The 15884-nt window shown below is 42.9% G+C and overlaps 1 protein-coding gene across 4 annotated transcripts in view; it reads left to right on the plus strand.

Moving 5' to 3' along the window:
- LOC134211481 (tyrosine-protein kinase Abl) overlaps nucleotides 1-15884 on the plus strand; it is a 132454-nt gene that overhangs the window by 90524 nt on the left and 26046 nt on the right. For all 4 annotated transcript variants that reach the window (XM_062688370.1, XM_062688372.1, XM_062688371.1 and 1 more), the window contains exon 2: nucleotides 3984-4928. In XM_062688370.1, the coding sequence (XP_062544354.1) occupies nucleotides 3984-4928 (945 nt within the window). The remainder of the gene's footprint in view (nucleotides 1-3983; nucleotides 4929-15884) is intronic.

Below are 15884 nucleotides of genomic sequence, written 5' to 3' on the forward strand. Positions count from 1 at the left end.
TAATGGCTGCTTTGACTGTATTCCAGCAGTCCTCAAGAGGGGCCCCCTCCATTAGGCAGAGTTGTAGAAAAACATTCGCGCTAGAAGTCCACCTTACAACACATTTTGAAATTCAGCTTCTGTAAAGAGTTATTCACAAACTACTAAATGATCGAATGCAAATTACTAAATGATCGATAACATTCTTGGCTGAAGGGACACAGTTCTGAAAAAAAAACCTCTTAGAAGATCGCGTCTCCACGCTCAGCAATGAGTGTTAATAAAAACAAGAGGAAGGGTGAGTCTCTGAATTCTCCACTTCCAGGTTTCAAGACCGTCCTGCCAAAGCGCGGAAAAAATAGAAGGAAGCTGGAGACTTCAGATATTCCTTCTAACTCTAATATTGGAAATAATTCTTCTCCTATCGAACTGAGCAATCAGTTCGATTTGATTAATGATGAAATTGAGCAAATCGAATCTACCTCTAGGCCAGGTGATTCGATTCATGCGAAGAAGCAAAGGGTTCCGCCAATTGTGGTATCTGTGGCCGAGTTTTCTGGCTTTAGGAATGAGATTTTGAATAACCTTCAGGGGATCAAGGTTTCATTTCAGATTGCTAGGAAGGGTGCCTGCCGCGTTTTGCCGGGATCCTTTGACGATCGCAAACGTCTTCTTCAGTATTTTATTGAGAAGCGGCATAAATTCTACACATACGACCACAAAACTAAGCGATTGTTCAAAGTTCAAAGTCGTCTCGAAAGGTCACCTCTTATCGGAATTTCACTCCCGCAAACGGGTCCAACGTAAAACGAAGGCACGGGTCCAAGCAAAGATCGTAACGGGATCAGTAGGTACAAATAGCGCTGAGAAGCACTGTTGAAATTAAAATAGCTTCGGGTAGTATTAAAAACTTCCTTCAGCAAAGAGAAAATAGAACCGCACAGCACGAAAGCACAATGCGGTCTGAGTGGGGCAAAGTAAATCGGTGAAAATAAAGCGACCGACGGTAAATCTGTGCTGATAGTCACTAAGCAGTTGTTTATAGTGCAAAAGCAGTGGCTCCACAATGAAGGGTTCAAACAGCACACAACGACGTCATCCCTCGATAGTTAGATTGTGTTTGTCTCCTTTTTGTGGACCGAGCAATTTTAGTGCAAACTTCTAACAGCAAGAGATAGATTCCTTTGGAGGATCAAAGAGCGGAACAAAATAAGTAGTGGGATGACAAACTGTTAGTATGTCTTTTGATAAAAACAGTCGGTATGCCATCGGGTTCAAGATATTTTGACAACCATGTTGTTCTACATATGCATCAGTGTTGACCAAAAGCGCTCATGGGAAATAAATCAGATAATAATTTTGCGGACCAGATAGCAGATAGGGAAATAAAACAGATACCTAGTAATTATTACTACGGAATTACTACAATTGTCGATTTCGACTATTCTCACGTAAAATGGCCTTTTTTACTTCTGCTTTTCATTTTGTTTCAACAAGTAGTATTCGATGAATAAACGAATAACTCGTGCTTCAAAATCATGTAGGAGAACTGTTTCGTGCTTCATCTCACTGAGCATATATTCACCAGTGTCGAAGGTCGTTAGGCCGAATGGCCGAATGGTCATTAGGCTGAACGGTCATTAGCCCAAATGGCCATTAGGCCGAATTAGCAAAAAGTGAAAAATGAGAAGTTCTTCCTTCTTCCTTCCATTTTCGCTCCATCTTTCTTCCTTCTTTCTCGTTCTCTCATCCTTCCTTCTTTCTTATTCATTCTTCCTTCTTTCTTCTTCCTCCCTCCTTCCTTTCTCCTTCTTCCTTCTTCCTTCTTTCTTTTTCCCGTCCCCCGTCTTTCTTCTTTCTTCTTCCTTCTTCCTTCTTCCTTCTTCCTTCTCCCTTCTTCCATCTTCCTTCTTCCTTCTTCCCCTTCTTTCTTCTTCTTTCTTCTTCCTTCTCTCTTCTTCCTTCTTCTATCTTTTCTTCTTCCTTCTTCCTTATTCCTTCTTCATTTTCCCTTTTTCATTTTTCCTTCTTCTTTCTTCCTTTTTCCTTTTTCCTTCTTCTTTCTTCCTTCTATCTTCTTCCCTGTTCCTTCTACCTTCTCTTTCCTCTTTCTTCCTTTTTCTTCTTCCTTCTTCTTTCTTCCTTCTTACTTCTTCCTTCTTCCTTTTTCCTTCTTCTTCGTTTTTCCTTCTTCCTTTTTCTACTTTATTCTTCCTTCTTCTTTTTTCCGTCTTTCTTCTTCCTTCCTTCTTTCTTCTTCCTTCTTCCTTTTCCTTCTTCATTCTTCCTTCTTCTTTATTCCCTTTTTCATCTTCCCTCTTCCTTATACCTTCTTTCTTCTTCTTTCTGCTTTCTTCCGGTTTTTTCGTTTTTTCTCCCGTCCTCCTCTTGCTTCTTCCTTTTTCCTTCTTCTTTCTTCCTTCTTTATTTTTCCTCCTTCCTTCTTCCATCTTCCTTGTTCCTTCTTCCCTATTTCTTTTTTCCTTCTTCCTTCTTCTTCCTTCATCCTTCTTTCTTCTTCATTTTTCCTTCTTCCTTCTCAGTTCTCATTCGGCCTAATTACCGTTCGGCTTAATCACCATTCGGCCTAATGGCCTTCGGGCTAATGTCCTTCGGCCTAATGTCCATCTATTCATCTCATCGCGAAACAAAAAAATATATATAGCACCAATTTCGTCACTTTTGTTTACTGACATGTGTGCTCACTGCTGAAAAAATCACAAAAATGAGAAACAAATCAAATTCTCTTTCATTGCTTGGTTGTTCATGGGATGCACATAGGAGCTATTAGATGAAGTTCATGACCGGTAACACTATATAAATGATTGCAATTATATTTAAATAATAGAATTACATTTTATAGTAAAGGCACCCCACTGTTAGGTGTATTAATATGTTTTTTTATTTGTTTGTCGTTAAACTTCTTATCATGTTGAGTTGACTAATATCTTTACAGGCAACTTTCGCAAATGTTTTTACTGCTTTCAGTTTACCTTATCAGTGAATATTTGCCAACTGTTTCCTAATTTGCACTTTTCTGCAAATATCACTGATTTCTTCGGAGACGCAGCATAGGTAATCCAAATTCAATCACGTCTTCTGAATGTGAAACCGTTAGTTCGCTAGCCGATAAATTGTAAAATAAACAACACACAGCTGTTACGTTTCACATTTCTTATCAAATTCCGCTAAACCTTCCTGCCAACCACGAACGCGGTACAGGTACTGGTAGATAACAGTCAGCGTGGAATCGTTTCCGACGCACCCGCAAACAACGAAACAACAATAACAATGAACCTTCCACACTATTATGTGAAATGGCTCTGAAACTAGTTACCTTGAGAAAAATTTCAAACATTGCCAGCAAAACGCTTTTAATTTTTTCATTCTCCTTTTGTGTATGCTTCAAATATTTCCTTCCTCTGCTTTTTCTATCATTAATGTTCACTCCAGTGAGTGCATTGTTGAAATACAATTTTTCCTGTTGATTTACTTCCATTATTGCACTTTTGAGAATAGTTTCATTTCTTTTATTTGCCCGCGAATGTAGTGTGCACTTGTTGAGCACTTCATGTTCATGATCGTCTTCGTACGATACCAATTTAAATTGGCTTCGACAGCACTTTACCTAATGCATTTTCGATCTCTCGTTAAAGATCAATGTGTGCAAACCCTTTCCAAATATTTTTCATCCATGTATAAATTTAGCAACCGCCTTTTACCAATGCGGAGGGACCCTGGCATTTGCAACGTTAATTGCCTTAATTTAATTCTTTGCTCTTTAACAGCCATGTGGTTTCGTTCCAATTGCATGTGTAATTACTTTCATGGTAAACGATGGAGTAATCTATGCATCAATAATTATTGACCATTATCGCAAAGCTGGAGTATGTCAGCCCTGCCTGAAGTACTTTCCTGAGTCCATCACACATCTATAATTCCAATTTTGCATTATGCAATTGATTTATTAACTCTATTATTCAATCTCTCGTTTTCTTCGACAGAAGCGTTGCTGCAGTCCCGCCCATTGCCACACATTCCACCACCCGGCAGTCTCATTCCCGGTGACGTACTTGCTCAAAGCCAAGATGGCTCGGAAAACCACACCGGAACGCTCCATTCCCAGGGTAGCTCAACCACAGCTCAATCCAGTTTCGAAAATGCGCACCGATGGACGTCCAAAGAAAACCTGCTGGCTCCCGGTCCGGAGGAGGATGACCCACAGCTGTTCGTAGCATTATACGATTTTAAAGCAGGTGGTGAAAATCAGCTTAGTTTACGAAAAGGAGAGCAGGTGCGAATACTATCCTACAATAAATCCGGGGAATGGTGCGAGGCGCACTCCGACTCGGGGCACGTAGGGTGGGTTCCCTCGAACTACGTCACCCCATTGAACTCCCTGGAAAAACATTCATGGTATCATGGGCCCATTTCTCGAAATGCGGCCGAGTATTTGCTTAGCTCCGGAATCAATGGAAGCTTCCTGGTGCGCGAAAGCGAAAGCTCCCCTGGCCAACGTAGTATAAGTTTACGATACGATGGGCGAGTCTACCACTATAGGATATCGGAAGACTCCGATGGCAAAGTGTACGTAACCGCAGAGGCTAAATTTAATACCCTTGCCGAACTAGTGCATCATCACAGTGTTCTACACGAGGGCCATGGACTGATAACGCCACTGCTCTACCCGGCACCAAAGCAAAACAAACCCACAGTGTTCCCTCTGAGTCCCGAACCAGATGAGTGGGAAATATGCCGAACGGACATAGTAATGAAGCACAAGCTGGGTGGTGGACAGTACGGAGAAGTGTATGAGGCTGTGTGGAAACGGTACGGAAATACGGTGGCGGTGAAGACACTCAAGGAGGATACAATGGCACTAAAGGATTTCCTAGAAGAGGCTGCTATAATGAAGGAAATGAAACATCCGAACCTGGTGCAATTAATTGGTGAGTATTGAATCTTCCTATACAGTACAAACGCGGTTTTTAAAATATTCTTTACATTCTGTGCGTGTTTTAAATAGATTCGTTGCCCGATTGTTGACTACAGATGAATATTGTTTTCAAATATTTTTTTTTTTCAACATTCACACTAAGTGAGATAGGGTCAGGGAAGGTAATGCTAGCATAGGATGGAATGTTGGCTCATCACGCAAATATTCAATAATTCAGCGGTAACATATCGTTTGGTAGGGCAATATTTATCACCGCTGCTTTAGAAAAGTATATCGAGCACATTTAAGTTACACTATGCTAGATTCTTGCACTCGTTCAACCGATAAACAAAATAAACTTGCATGAACATCACTTTGACATGATTTTTAACAACCATGTTTGATCGACGACTTAACCAAGTAGATTGTTCAAGATTTTATTCTTCTGCCTAATAAAGGAGTATTTTTTTAATGAACTCACCTATTTTCGCGCATAAGATGAACGGATAACAATCACACTATATTAGTAGCGACACGTAAACGATAAAAAAAACTTTTTGTTTTTTTATGTTTGGGGCACCCGTTGACGAATAATGGCTTGCGATTTTGATTCATAGCAACACCACTACGTTAGTTTTGGAGAAAATTGGAAATCAAAACATTTCTGTGAACTTATATGTGAATACATTATGTGGAAGATATTTATTAAAAAATGTATTGGAGGTAACCACTTTCCCTTCGATGGGACTCGAACCCACGACCCTCAGTGGCTTGACAAATGGATTGTGAGTGATTCGACTGTGCGTCCAATTTGGGAATCTCGAGCTCATTCAGTAGCCGCTAGGTTGCGAAGGCCGACGGAGGTCCTTCCTAGCTTAGTTGGTTAAAGGACCAGTCTAGCGTATTGAGGGTCGTGAGTTCGAGTCACATCGAAAGGAAAGTGATTACCTCCAATACATTTTTCAAATCAATATCTTCCACATAATGTACATATTCACATATGAGTTTTCAGAACATTGTAAATCAAAGTCCAAGTCGGTTTGATACCCGGAATATAGGCAAATTATTTTGATTTAACTGATGGTGTTGATGTTTAATAAGAATACAAGAAAATGCAATCATATGAGTTAGACCAACAACACCATACAATTATACACAAATGGAGCATACAATTGTACATACAATCATTTTTGTTGATGAGTTGGAAGTGCAGGGCCATTATTGTAATTGTTAGAAACTATAGTTTCAAAGACGATGGGCCTTAAGCGCATTTTCCCGGAATAAGACAAATGAGTCTATTTTTTTTCGTTTGGCCAAAATAAGGCACTAGAATTGATGACTTTTTCTTTTTACGGCATTAGCTCTGAATAAGGCAACAAAGCAGTTTTTTTCTTCTTTTGAAGCGCGCTTGTCCGGAAAATGAAAAATGAGTAAGTGGTTCCTTCTTGAGAAGCATGACTTTCCCCGAAATAAGGTCAACGAATAGATGATCTTCTTATAACACACGCACTTGATTGGAAAAGGCAAATGAGTGGTACATTATTTTGCCTCACGCATTTTTCTGAAATACGTTTTCTTTCTAATCACGCGTTTGCCCGAAGTAGGGCAAACAAGTGGATGAAGCCTTCTTTAGAAACATGAGTTTTCCCGCACTAATAAAAAAACACATTTGTATTGGCAAAATTTTTAATAAATTTACAAACACTGCCGTTATACGCATAACTGTCTCATGTAATTATAAATCCCAGCAAACAAAATATGCGTATGATGGCAGTATAGGAGAATCCCCTGGAGAATCCACATAAAGGTTACTTTAAGCATTCGCCGGAAATAAGGTGAACAAATAACAGGCCTGGTAGCGGGTCACTTTTAAGTGACTTGGTCACTTTTTTCGGGCTAGTCACTAAAAAGTCTCTTTTTTCGACCTCAAGTCACTAAACTCACTTATTCTCGCAAAAAGTTACTATTTTCAACTATTTTGAAACTATTGACTAAGATTTTTTTATAAAGCTTTATGTATCCATCGGAAGATGCTTAGTTCATGGTGGAAATGAAATTACGGATCTTGGAAAAATGATCACTCTGAAAAATCGCCAGCCATTTAACTCGCTGCTCTTATTGGCATTTCACCAGTAGCCAATTGAAGGTGTTTTACGTCACAATTTATAAATTGGTATACAGTTATGCAAGCAAGAGATCTGTCGGTTTTTTTTAACTCAAACTTTATGCAGTAGGGGTAGGTGGGGAGACTTGATTCTCCCCACTCGCATTTTTGTTCATTTTGTAAAAAGCCTGTGAATCGTTCACAAAGCTTAATTTAATGGATCTAATCCCATAACAGTAAAATAGGCTTTACTATCTTGCTTATCTGTGGTATGCTGGAAATGATTGAGTTTGTGGGGAGGATTGACAAACGATTTACAAAATCAACCAAAATACATATGTCACAAATATGCGATCATGGGCAGTAAAGTAGTATTGTTATAGCGTATTTTTATAATAGATCCTGTAAATAAATGATCGTTATGTGGCAAGTTATTTTTTAATTGACAACCTTATTTACTCTATTATTGACTGTGCTTTGTTCCTCCTGAAGATATTTTTTAGTGGCCACGCAAAATTAGAACAACTTCTCCCAATAATGACGAAATGCTCTCAATTTTTCACAGCACAAATCCATAAATATGCTAAATGATCTTTACTGAAAAAAATGCCATCATTCCACCACTTTTTTAAGATATTTGGATTTTGAGTTGTTGCCTCAATTTGAGGAGACTTTATCCCTCATTGCGGGCAGCAGGGACTATGTCCAAGGGCTTGACGATCCCTCCCCAGGCCATCTGCGAGTTGTGGGGCTTGCCTAGGATGTGGTGGGGTTTGACAGTAGGCCCTGTTAAGTCTCTATAAAAAGCTGCATGTATCCGCAAGTAGGCCCCACCAAAGCGACCGTGTGCCGCTCAAAGCGCACAAGCCCAAGTCCTGGTGTTAGGTGGGACGCTAAACAGCCCTGACACGACGGCCCTCCGACGAGACAGGAGGTTTGCGCAGGCCCAATAAGCCGCCTAGAAAACCAATCATTACGAACAATATAAGAGATAATGCGACTCGATATAATCGGTAAAGACCTAGGCGACGAATACAGGATCACGATTGGAAGCTTGGAACATGGAATTGCAAGTCGCTAGGTTTCGCAGGTTGCGACAGGATGATCTACGATGAATTACATTCCCGCAACTTCAACGTTGTGGCGCTGCAGGAGATTTGCTGGACAGGACAGAAAGTGTGGAAAAGCGGGCATCAAGAGGCTACCTTCAACAAAAGCTGTGGCACCACCAACGAGCTGGGAACCGGCTTCATAGTGATGGGTTAGATGCGCCAACGCGTGATTGGGTGGCAGCCAATCAACGCAAGGATGTGCAAGCTGAGGATTAAAGGCCGTTTCTTCAACTGTAGCATCATCAACGTGCACTGCCCACACGAAGGGAGTGCCGACGACGAGAAAGAAGCGTTCTACGCACAGCTGGAGCAGACATACGATGGATGCCCACTGCGGGACGTAAAAATCGTCATCGGTGACATGAACGCACAAGTAGGAAGGGAGGAAATGTATAGACCGGTCATCGGACCGGATAGTCTGCACACCGTATCGAATGACAACGGCCAATGATGCATAAACTTCGCAGCCTCCCGCGGAATGGTAGTCCGAAGCACCTTCTTTCCCCGCAAAAATATCCACAAGGCCACATGGAGATCGCCTAACCAAGAAACGAAAAACCAAATCGACCACGTTCTAATCGACGGTAAATTCTTCTCCGACATCACGAACGTCCGCACTTACCGCAGTGCGAATATTGAATCCGACCATTACCTCGTTGCAGTATGCCTGCGCTCAAAACTCTCGACGGTGTACAACACGCGTCGAAGTCGGACGCCGCGGCTTAACATTGGGCGGCTACAAGACGGTAGACTAGCCCAAGAATACGCGCAGCAGCTGGAAGTGGCACTTCCAACGGAAGAGCAGCTAGGCGCAGCGTCTCTTGAAGATGGCTGGAGAGATATTCGATGCACCGCTGCACTTGGCACGGTGCCCCCGGATCAGAGAAACGACTGGTATGACGGCGAATGTGAGCAGTTGGTGGAAGAGAAGAATGCAGCATGGGCGAGATTGCTGCAACACCGCACGAGGGCAAACGAGGCACGATATAAACAGGCGCGGAACAGACAAAACTCGATGAAAAAGCGCCAGCAGGAAGATCGAGACCGTAAAGAAACGGATCAACTGTACCGCGCTAATAACACACGAAAGTTCTATGAGAAGTTAAACCGTTCACATAAGGGCCACGTGCCACAGCCTGATATGTGTAACGACATAAACGGGAACCTTCTTGCGAACGAGCGTGAGGTGATCCAAAGGTGGCGGCAGCACTACGAAGAACACCTGAATGGCGATGTGGCAGACGAAGATGGCGGTATGGTGATGGACCTGGGAGAACGCGCGCAGGACATAATTCTACCGGCTCCGGATCTCCAGGAAATCCAGGAGGAGATTGGCCGGCTGAAGAACAACAAAGCCCCTGGGGTTGACCAACTACCAGGAGAGCTATTTAAACACGGTAGTGAGGCACTGGCTAGAGCGCTGCACTGGGTCATTACCAAGATTTGGGAGGAGGAAGTTTTGCCGCAGGAGTGGATGGAAGGTGTCGTGTGTCCCATCTACAAAAGGGCGATAAGCTGGATTGTAGCAACTACCGCGCAATCACATTGCTGAACGCCGCCTACAAGGTACTCTCCCAAATTTTATGCCGTCGACTAGCACCAACTGCAAGGGAGTTCGTGGGGCAGTACCAGGCGGGTTTTATGGGCGAACGCTCCACCACGGACCAGGTGTTCGCCATTCGCCAAGTACTGCAGAAATGCCGCGAATACAACGTGCCCACACATCATCTATTCATCGACTTCAAACCCGCATATGATACAATCGATCGGGACCAGCTATGGCAGCTAATGCACGAACACGGTTTTCCGGATAAACTGACACGGTTGATCAAAGCGACGATGGATCGGGTGATGTGCGTAGTTCGAGTTTCAGGGGCATTCTCGAGTCCCTTTGAAAGCCGCAGAGGGTTACGGCAAGGTGATGGTCTTTCGTGTCTGCTATTCAACATCGCTTTAGAAGGGGTAATACGAAGAGCAGGGATTAACACGAGTGGTACAATTTTCAATAAGTCCGTCCAGCTATTTGGTTTCGCCGACGACATAGATATTATGGCACGTAACTTTGAGAAGATGGAGGAAGCCTACATCAGACTGAAGAGGGAAGCTAAGCGGATCGGAGTAGTCATCAACACGTCGAAGACGAAGTACATGATAGGAAGAGGTTTAAGAGAAGACAATGTGAGCCACCCACCGCGAGTTTGCATCGGTGGTGACGATATCGAGGTGGTAGAAGAATTTGTGTACTTGGGCTCACTGGTGACTGCCGAAAATGACACCAGCAGAGAAATTCGGAGACGCATAGTGGCTGGAAATCGTACGTACTTTGGACTCCGCAAGACGCTCCGATCGAATAGAGTTCGCCGCCGTACCAAACTGACAATCTACAAAACGCTAATTAGACCGGTAGTCCTCTACGGACACGAGACCTGGACGATGCTCGTGGAGGACCAACGCGCACTTGGAGTTTTCGAAAGGAAAGTGCTGCGTACCATCTATGGTGGGGTGCAGATGGCGGACGGTACGTGGAGGAGGCGAATGAACCACGAATTGCATCAGCTGTTGGGAGAACCATCCATCGTTCACACCGCGAAAATCGGACGACTGCGATGGGCCGGGCACGTAGCCAGAATGTCGGACAGTAACCCGGTGAAAATGGCTCTCGACAACGATCCGACGGGCACAAGAAGGCGAGGTGCGCAGTGGGCAAGGTGGATCAATCAGGTGGAAGAGCCGAATGGAGAAGACTCTTATATACCGCACAGGCCACTTCGGCCTTAGTCTGAATAAATAATAATAAATTATCCCTTATTAGACATCCATATTAAAATTTGTCTAAAAAATTCAAGAAAATATATATTTATTGAGTAGATATCATAGAAAGGCGATCAAGTCTCCCCAATCTTGAAGATTGCATGCGCTGTCGAATTCCATAGCAAAAATCGTTCATGAATACGCACAGCAAGTCGGAAAATCTGCATATTTTGGAGTACAAATATTTAAAAGTTCAGAGAGCATGGTCCTCATTACAAGCAAGAGGTCGAGCGTTCAATCCCAGGCTCGTTGTACATGAATCTTCATAATTTTTGTATCGTTTTCTACCAAAACGATCCTACTGTTTTTCCTGTCTCACTAAAAATTCCAAAACCATGAAGCGGGCTTGGTAGTCATATGGCTACTGCTTCTGCCTCATACGCAGGAGGTCGTGGGTTCAATCCCAGGTCCGTTCCATTCTCCTACTTTGTATCTTTCTCTTTATTTCTCATGTTCTAGCAATCGCTAGAACTGGAAATGGACTTCCATACCGTTTCCATTACTATTCCTATACCTTCAACTTGAGTATTCTATCAGTAATCTGCTAGAATTGGAAATGAACTATAGAGCTCGTTTCCTACATCCAATTAGAAATTCCATCAGTTACCTTCTCCTATCTATCACATTGGCAGCTCGTTAACCAAGATGGACCTCTGCCCCTCCAACCTATCCCAGAAATTCCAACAAATTCCGCATGAACTCGTGGCAAGTGCAGAGGTATATTCGGCTTGCAGTGGGCGAGTGATTGCATCATCATTTCCTCCCCCTTCCCTATATTGACTTGCATTCTGACGTGGCAGGCGCCACTTACTTGATACTTGATACTTGATGGGCTACAGCTCTTCGATGAACCTACGCCGAATGGAGTATCCTTCTCCACTGGACTCGATCCTGGGCCAATCGCTTCCAGTCGCCCTGAACATTGAGCGCCCTCAGGTCCTCTTCAACTGCAAAAAGCCATCGTGTACGCGGCCTTCCACGAAGCCTGCGGCCTCTTCCGGGTTCTCTACTAAATATTATCTTCGCTTGTCGTTCTTCCGGCATACGAACAACGTGACCAGCCCACCGTAGTCTGCCGTGTTGTATAAGCTTAATAATATCCAGCCCTTTATACACCTGGTACAATTCGTGATTCATGCGACGCCGCCAGATACCGTTCTCCTGTTTACCGCCGAGTATTGTCCGCAGCACCTTACGCTCAAACACTCCGAGAGCTCTCCGATCAGCCTCCTTTAATGTCCATATCTCATGGCCGTATAAAGCCACCGGAAGAATCAGAGTAGTATACAGCGCGAGTTTTGTTTTCGTTTGCAGACTACGGGACTTAAGCTGGTTACGAAGTCCGTAATAAGCCCCATTTGCAGCTGCAATACGCCTTTTCACCTCGCGGGTAACATCATTATCGCACGTCACTAATGTTCAAAGATACACAAATTCTTCTACCACTTCAAATTTTTCACCATCCAGCACTATTTCGCTACCACCACCACTAATGAACCCACGTTGATTGCCAGCGACCATGTACTTCGTTTTGCTGGTATTGATCGTGAGTCCAATCCTCGCTGTCTCCCTCTTAGAAGGCGCAAAAGCCTCTTCCACGGCGCGGCGATCAATTCCGATAATATCGATATCGTCCGCAAATCCCAGGAGCATATGCGATTTTGTGATAATGGCACCGCTTCTTTGCACACCAGCTCTCCTAATCGCTCCCTCGAGCGCTATATTGAACAGTAGGTTCGAAAGTGCATCACCCTGCTTTAATCCATCTAAGGTAACAAATGACGTCGATATTTCATCCGCAACCCTTACACTTGATTTCGATCCGTCCAACGTTATACGAATCAGCCGTATCAGTTTCGCCGGAAAACCATGTTCAAGCATAATTTGCCATAATTCATTCCGTTTCACTGAATCGTACGCCGCCTTGAAATCAATAAACAGATGATGTGTCTGCAAGTTGTACTCCCGGAATTTATCAAGGATTTGTCTCAGGGTAAACATTTGATCCGTCGTTGATCGGCCCTCACGAAAACCTGCTTGGTATTCGCCGACGAAGGACTCTTCAAGCGGTCTCAATCTGTTGAACAGAATACGGGACATAATTTTGTACGCCGCATTAAGGAGGGTTATTCCTCGGTAATTGGCGCACTCCAGTCTGTGCCCTTTCTTAAAGAGAGGGCAAATGAGGCCGTCCAACCAGCTAGCAGGCATTTCCTCGTCTTCCCATATTTTCGACATAATATGGTGCAGAACTTCATAAAGCTGCTCACTGCCATGTTTGAGAAGTTCAGCCGGGAGCTGATCCTTCCCCGCAGCCTTATTGTTTTTCAGCTCTTTGACAGCTTTTTTAACCTCATCTAGTGTAGGTGACTCCACAGCTTGTCCATCGTCGCTAATATTTATTCTGTTCACCGAGGCACCGTCACTTCCTCCATTCAACAAAGTCTCGAAGTGTTGCTTCCACCTGGCAGCCACTTCAGTTTTATCTGTCAGCAAATTCCCTTGTTGGTCGTTGCAGGCGCCACTATGACCTAACAAATGAGATCACCAGTACTTGTACATTGAAGATGTGTGCTAGTCCCAAGCAAACATCTGTTGGTTCCCTGTGCAAGAACAGCTGATCTGGTCATAATGGAGTAGCAACTACGAGCAGTCAATCAAGCTCAAGCTCTCACTAAAAATTCCAAAAACATCCGTGATAAATCGTAGAGTTCTCTGCATCTTTCTTAAGTAGGTATTCAGCTAATCCAATGATCATAATTTTCACTCATTCTCACGAGAAGAGAATGCTCATTCACGCAGATTTTCGCCGAGAAATAATTATCAGGAAAAAAAAACAGGTGTGTCCTTATCACGGAATCCAAATTTCGAAGTACTGTCATTCTTATAATTTTACGCATGCTGCGATGGAGCCAATCTGAAATTATAAAAATGACAGTTGTGCGTTGCTTCCGTATCGAGTGGTGTGCCTTTGAAACCGCGAGTACTTTCAAATTTTGATTCCGTGAGGAGTGTCCTTAAGAGTGATAACCATATTTCGCTCACTTCCACTGGCGTAAAAATTTGGTTTGCTTGAAGACTACTCATAGTTTTGAGTTGTCTTGCTTCTTACTGATTTTGGTTAAATTTTCCGTGGGGTTAAAAGAGAGGGCAATAATTTTACTTAGTCTCTAAGTAGATACAGGTTAGCAAGTACGATTTTCTTTTATCTTCTGAGTTTGTTCTAAGAGAAAAGAGTGGCGAGTGAAAGGTATTTTCCGCCACAAATTACGAAAAAAATATTCTCATTCGACCCAAAAACGCTTGATTTCGTTTCATCGAACTTGCAATTGAAATTGGAAGTCAATATTTGGTCACTTTTTCTGCAACTGAAAGTCACTATTTTGAGTGGCTTCGGTCGCTACCAGCCCTGTCAAATAATAAGCACACATTTGCTCAAACTTACTTTTTGAAGCATGCATTTAGTATTTCATTGCAGATTCTACGTTTGTTTCTGGGAAGTGCTTTCTTGCTTATACCAATTAAAGCGATCATTCATGTCTTGCGGACAACGGTGTGAATATAATAAATTCCATTTTTTCAATGATTAATTTAGAATTTGGGACCCTTCTTAGCCGTACGGTAAGATGCGCGGCTACGAAGCAAGACCACCATGCTAAGGGTGGCTGGGTGCGATTCCCGGTGCCGGTCTAGGCAATTTTCGGTTTCGACTTTCCTGGGCATAAAAGTATCATCGTGTTAGCCTCATTATATACGAATGCAGAAATGGTAACTTGGTTAATAACTGTGGAAGTGCTTAATGAACACTAAGCTGCGAGGCGGCAATGACCCAGTGGAAGATATAATGCCAATGAAGAAGAAGAATTTAGAATAGGGTGGATGTACCAATTGTCGCCATACATAAGAACAACTATTTTTTAAAAAATAAGTAATAGGCATGTAGGCGGACTTTATATATCAAGCGAAAGGTTTCACTTCCTGCTCCTTAGAACAGCTGTGAAAACCACAACAAAATTTGTTATTATCCTCAAAATTGATTAATCCATAATAGGAACGCATGCACCAGTTGTGGCACTATTCTTTATTTTGGTTCCTTATTTGGCAAATCCCATTGTTTTCTTATGGGACTGGCCAAATAGGGACCACTAGTGCAACAACTGGTGCAAGGGACGTCAAAAATTAAGCAAAATAAATTTTTTCAATTATGCTTTGCTTGTTTTGGAGGAAATCAAAGGTGTTATCGTATCATATGAATATGCTTTATCGATATGAACTTGGTTTGTGGTGATTTGATTGGCATATAAAGCACAAGTGCGACAACTGGTGCTATTGCCACAACTGGTACATCTAGCCTAATAGAAAGGAAATCTTTTTTCCTCATGGCAGGAATCTTTATAAAGATATGAAAAAAAGTTCTAGGATATGGTGCATTCTGGGGAATGGTTCATTCTGGGAATTGGTTTTCTGGGCAACGGTCAATTCTGAGGAGTGGTTTTCTGGGGAACGGTTTTCTGGGAAATGGTTACTGGTTAATGTTATCGAATCAATGTCTGCTTTTACCGTCAGTATAAACGATAATCGCCTCATCTTCGATTCCCCTGACGCACTCCTTGCGACTTTCCTCGCTTCTACTTTCACCTTCTTTGAATTCACGACCTCCACCCAGGGTAGGTCTTCTTTCCGGCGTACTCCAGCTACGCTTCTCTTCGGAGTTGTTGTTTCACGCTTTTCTTTAGGGTCGACAACCTGCATGGCCTTCTCTCTGCGTTTACGGCCACTTTCCGTTTCGGAGGTGCTGGCATACTCATTTTTTTTCTGTGGTCGGCAATCTGCCTGATATTACTCAATTTTGGGGTTGCAACTTTTACGTTGATTCGTCGACGCAACTTCTTAAAGCGACTTTCCGTCAGTTGTTTTTCTTTCCGTTCCGTCTAACTAGCAA

The sequence above is a fragment of the Armigeres subalbatus genome, chromosome 2 (genome assembly GCF_024139115.2).
Source record: "Armigeres subalbatus isolate Guangzhou_Male chromosome 2, GZ_Asu_2, whole genome shotgun sequence".
Lineage (NCBI taxonomy): Eukaryota > Metazoa > Arthropoda > Insecta > Diptera > Culicidae > Armigeres > Armigeres subalbatus.